The following is a 5,636-nucleotide window of genomic DNA, read 5'->3' as shown; positions in this document are numbered from 1 at the left end:
ACCACACATTATCTTATCATATTGAACCACACTACATTTCACACACATACCATACATACAAACCAAAACAATACATCAAGTTTCTTCAAAATACGTATGTACTTATTCTTATTTTATTCTTTTTGTTTTTTTTTTTTTTTTTTAAGTAACATGATGTAACCTTATCTATGATATGGAAGAGCGGAGTCTCCTAACACAGGCATTGTTTGTCTAAAAGGAGGCTCCAAACACAATAGGGTATTTTAGTCTAGATGAGAAAAAAATTAAAAGTGTGTTGTAATAACAATGATTGTTTAGAGGAAAAGCAATCGGGAAATGTTAGTTTCACTTCGTAAGGTACATAAATATATTTTTTATTGCAGTTTAAAGTTTTTAGGTTTTTTTATCTGTCTTTGAACACTACGAAATGTCGCCGCCATGCTAATGACGTCAATACGGTAGTAAACAAAAGTGTATAACCTCTAAATATTATCCACATTTCCCAAAGTATTGATTCTTGAAGTAGTTAACCTATCATTAAAGAGTATATTTCATTAGATAGTTAATGTTAATACAGTTACTTACATCAAAGTGATCTTCACAAAAGTATAAACGAGATTTATCTGATAACAGTCCGGGATCTCGTCTCGCAACTTTTAACCAAGTGTTTCTCATATTTATATCCACTGGTACTTGAATCCATAATTTGTCTGGTGTTTTTACACTAGTGTTCTCACATTCAGAAACAACACACCAACGATACGGAGCATAATTACTCATTATTAAAATTTTCAATACATATCAAAATATGTGTTACTGACAGCTGTAGTTTGTTTACTAACGTAATGACGTCATGACCAAAAAACAATCATGGCGTCCGTTGTGTGCCGCGTTTTCGCGAAATACGCGCGAAATTTGAAATTATGATAAAACAATTAATTTATATTCGTACATAACGTGAGAAAAAAAAATATTTTTAATTTTTTAGAGATATATTAAGACTAAAGAATTTATTTAAGATATATTTCAAAAATGCATGTAATACCCTATTCTTGTATATTACACTTTGTTATTTCTAATAAATATTTTTTCATTTTTTTTTTCAATACACAACAAGCAATTGAATCATCTCGACGACCTCGTTGGCGCAATGGTCATCATGCCGGACCGCCGAACCTGAGATCCCGGGTTCGATTCCCAGTTCGGTCGACATTTGTGTGATGCGCATGCTTGTTGGCCGTGGTCTGGGTGTTATGATATGTATTTATAAATATGTATATATGTAGCTATATGTAGTTTATCAGTTGTGTTAGCACCCATAACACAAGTTAATTAATAACTTACTATGGGGCTAACCGACCGTGTGTGAAAAGGTGTCCCGACATTATTTATTTATTACTAGCTTCCGCCAGCGGCTTCGCCCGCGTGATGTGTTGATAAAAAGTAGCCTATGTGTTAATCCAGGGTATCACCTGTCCACATACCAAATTTAAATCAAATCGGTCCAGCCGTTTTTGCGTGATTGAATAACAAACGTACATCCATACATTCTCACAAACTTTCACATTTATAATATAAGTAGTTTATAATATAAGTAGGATTATTATCTCACTCGGCTCAGGCGAGCGTCGAGCGGAAGCGATTGATCGCGCGATACCTGCCCGGTGCGGCACAAAGGTAAATGCCCTTTTTAAGGCGCTTAATGTCTACAAAAACCCACGTGCGTCAGACAAATGACCGACAAGAAAAAATATATTACGAGTTACCTCCATTTAGCGGAGCTGGGCCGCCCCCGCCCGCCGAGCACTCCACGCGCGGCATCGCGCAGTGTGCGGGACTCCTACTCCTGAACTAGCTTTCATTTCAAATATCGAATATTTACTTGCGATAATATAAAATGAATTTTATTGAAAAGAACCCTATTTTTTTCGTTTCTGGAAGGCCAGGATATTACAGTGAAAGGTACGGAAAATGTAGTAGAGATGACGCGCTTGTATTGTTCGCAGTATGGTGAAGTCATACTGGGCCACTTGTCAGTAGGTATCTGTAGGTTGATGTGAATGCCGCGCACATTATGTCGCACAGTGCACCAAGTCGTGTCACAAACCAATGCTAGCGTTATTGAAACTGCAGCCGAACAAATAACCCTTCGTGGTACATCAAATTAAAATCGGCTCCAAACCTCTCTCCCCACCCTCACCCTTGTTTTCAAATAAAACGACGGAGCTGCAAAGAATTCCGCCTCACTTGCGTCCTCCTGCAAACAGATTGTCTTCCCATGAAACAATAACACCTAATAACATAAAGTAACTGAGAGTGCTAACTCAGTATGATTGAGACAACAAGGCACTCGCGACACACTACCTTAGTCTAAACTGGCAGATTTACACCTAACTTAATATCTCAAATTATTCCCTGAGTCGTCATATAACTCTACCAATAACAAAAAATCACTTCTTGGCTTTAAACCTTTTTGAAATACCTACATTCAATAAAACAAAATTAGGAGAACTCGTTTCTGAGGTTAAAAACTATAAAACATTAAGGAGGCATCTTGAAAGTAAACTGCAACTAGACAAGTAAGTAATGTAGTGATGCTAGAGTGATCGCCGGCTCGTGCGCCGCCTCGCAGTGCGAAGCGGTTCCCAGCGAGTGCTTCATAAATATTTGACGCGACGCGTATCGGCGCACCGCGGTCGCCGCCCATACCGATACTATTGCGTTTTTTATTCGCGACTATTCAGTTTGTTTTACGAATATTTGCAATCTCGTTCCTGCTGTAGAATGGAAAAGTTACACGCGGCAATCCACGGAACTTTCAGTTTGCCAAGAGTAAACCGAGACAGTATTTAGACTGTGGCACAGCGAGCGATCTGATTGCGCCTACAGTACGTACGAGTATCTCCATTTGCAGTCATCAATCAGCAATCGATGTGAGAGTAGTTCGATTTAAAGAAGCGCTTCCCGGGAGCGCGGCGCCGGCGGTGAGGCACGGGGGGGGGGGGGGGGGGGCAGGGGGCACGTGTCATATTTGTCAACGTCTCGCGAACATTGGCCGCCCATTTGTTACTGTTTTTTACTGAAAGTGATGTTTTCCTGTGGCAGTTCAGTACCCACAGAGAGTGGCCACACGTGACAATAATTATACCTAGTGGTCACTGGTGTTAGTTCCTGACTCCACAGCTAGTAGGATAATCAACGGCGCTTGTCACCTGACGACCTCATGTCAGCACAGGTGCCTGTAGTATGCACAGGTTGGACTAATTCAATGAAGTATGTAAGTCATGTACATCTTAGTGACACTATGATTTGCATACTCGTATGTACAAGGCATCATAGGCTTTTGCGAACATCTAAGTTACGAGAGTGAAAACACGACGAACTGCGGGTACCATCAGCAACAGCTTCATGAGTAGTAGTGACAACGGATCCTGCTGCATATCTCTAAACTTGTAATTTCTATGCTGATAACACTTAATATTTATTTAATGATGCACCACCGCCAATCAATTAGTATCTGGTTTACACATTAGAGGCAAACTATATAAATGACTCTCGTAATTATACAATTTCATTGTTTTAAAAGAATTGCTTCAACACTATGCGGGTATCGGTGAGTATTTATTTACATAATATTAAACATTTTTAACTGAATTACTGTAAAACTAAAGTGTGGTGATATGGCGGCAGATGATCGTGTCACTGGCGGTGCTGGCGAGCGTGAGCGCACACCCGCACTCCGGCGAGGCGCGCGTGCACTGGCCGACAGACCAACCCGGCGATGTCGGCTACACTCACCCCGCAAGACACCATCCCTCTGCTCACGACCAACACAAACATTCACGCAGCGACGATGACGACAGCCACTCAGTTCACGATGTTGACGAGAGCCATTCACGCGGCCACAGCGACGACAGCCGGTCAGATGGCGATAACCACGAGAAGCAATTTAGTGGCGATAACGACGACCACCACTCAGGTGCCGATAACGATGAAAATTTGTCCGACCATAACATTGATGAAGATCAATCAGGAGATAATAATGACAGACCCCGAGGTGATTCTAACGGTCCTCAAGGTGACATTGAAGGTCCTCGAAATTATATTCACGATCCTCGACATGGTATCGGCAGGCCAACAGGTCATAATGGCGAACCCCGACGTGATGTAAGAGGACCCAGAAGAGACATCTACGGACGTGGAGGTAATATCGATGGACCCCAAAATGATGTCGACGGACCCCAAAATGATGTCGAAAGACCCCAAAATGATGTCAACGGACCCCAAAATGATGTCGAAGGACCCCAAAATGATGTCGAAGGACCCCAAAATGATGTCGAAGGACCCCAAAATGATAATGATGGACCCCAAAATGATATCGGTGGAAGCGAAAATGAATGGTGAGAATCAATCTGAGAATGATGATAAAGCCATGTATTCACTGAGAAACAATTGTTTATAAACACTGTTTCAGAAACAAAATTATTTGTTTCAGAAACATATTCTGTGGACAATGTGGTCGGCAGAGTTTCCGAAACATTGTTGCTGTAAACATCTACGTGATGTTTCAGAAACTGTGTATCTGAAATATTGTTTCCCAGTGAATACATGGCTTAATGGTAACCATGGTTACGACGCGCATCCCTGAGGCTACTGCAAGGACCTCCTCGTTCGTCTCGATATGAATTTACTTTGACTTTTATTCACTTTTAGACATAATACGTTACGTGGACAACGACGAGTCAAATCTTGTATGTTTTTGATAAATAAAAATCGATTCCATAACAAAGTCATATTTATGTTAATAGTTTTATCAATTTTGGATCAACTCTCTTAACTGTCGGGCCGTTTAGAAGACAAACATGATATGAAACCACTGAAAAAACTGGTCATGTGAAAGGTTCCTGCCAAGGTTTGCAAGGGCATACATTTGCTAAGCATTCGCGCCGCGAGCTGCAGGCGTACTTAGTTCGATACCTACACTTGCATCCCACGCACAACCACTGACTGAGACATTTTCACGTTCCTTGCTTCATTGCTGAGCTCCGTCATTATTAATGCACTATGAGAATTTTGTCAGTTCAGATATATTTAGCACACAGAGTTAAGTAACTCCACTATAAATATGTACCTAAGAGGGTATAATTAATTGTGATTGCTGTTAGGGTTTTTGTAGTAGCAACACTGCACCGCTTGTGATAAATAATTAAATAAAAACTAAATAATTGTAAAGCGTAGCGCCACCGAGCGTCACCGAGCGCCGAGCCCCGCGCCGCCACTTCCTTTTATTCATTACGTGGAACAATGGAAACGTTCTCAGCCTTATCTCGTCCAATAAGATTTCTACAAAAAAGACTCTTCAAAAAGAAGTGGCGGAGGCCGATAATTACATCCCGTGGGAGCAGCCCGGGCCCGGGCGCTGGCGTGGCGCTCGCGTGGCGTTGGCGTGGCGCTGGCGTGGCGCGGCACTGAGCTCATTATACTGCGCAACACCCGCGATGCACCGGCGGCGCAGTGTGCGCACTTCCCACACAGTCCACACAGTAAGGGTCGGCGCACACGAGCCGCCGCGCTGAGTTTTTCAGTTTGCGTATTCAATTTAGCGTCGTCCGGCTTCGTTAGTTAGTCTGTTTGGCGTCGCGTAACTCGGTAAATGG

The 5,636-nt window shown here is 42.1% G+C and overlaps 1 protein-coding gene across 1 annotated transcript; it reads left to right on the top strand.

Moving 5' to 3' along the window:
• Positions 1–1,199: 1,199 nt before the first annotated feature.
• On the top strand, positions 1,200–4,627 carry LOC124642570 (uncharacterized protein DDB_G0290685-like). Its single transcript, XM_047181012.1, has 4 exons — positions 1,200–1,211; positions 3,670–4,335; positions 4,376–4,404; positions 4,594–4,627. Exons 1-4 carry the CDS (start codon positions 1,200–1,202, stop codon positions 4,625–4,627), a joined length of 741 nt encoding a protein of 246 aa, XP_047036968.1.
• Positions 4,628–5,636: the final 1,009 nt, after the last annotated feature.

Source organism: Helicoverpa zea, chromosome 25 (genome assembly GCF_022581195.2).
Source record: "Helicoverpa zea isolate HzStark_Cry1AcR chromosome 25, ilHelZeax1.1, whole genome shotgun sequence".
Taxonomy (NCBI): Eukaryota; Metazoa; Arthropoda; class Insecta; order Lepidoptera; family Noctuidae; genus Helicoverpa; species Helicoverpa zea.
This window is presented reverse-complemented; position numbering and strand designations above follow the sequence as displayed.

Excerpts from the sequence above, each read along its gene's own strand:
- LOC124642570 (XM_047181012.1), top strand. Across the intron at positions 4,336-4,375 it reads TCGAAGGACCCCAAAATGAT|AATGGTGAGAATCAATCTGA; the intron begins AATGATGGACCC and ends GAAGCGAAAATG. Across the intron at positions 4,405-4,593 it reads AATCAATCTGAGAATGATGA|TAATGGTAACCATGGTTACG; the intron begins TAAAGCCATGTA and ends GAATACATGGCT.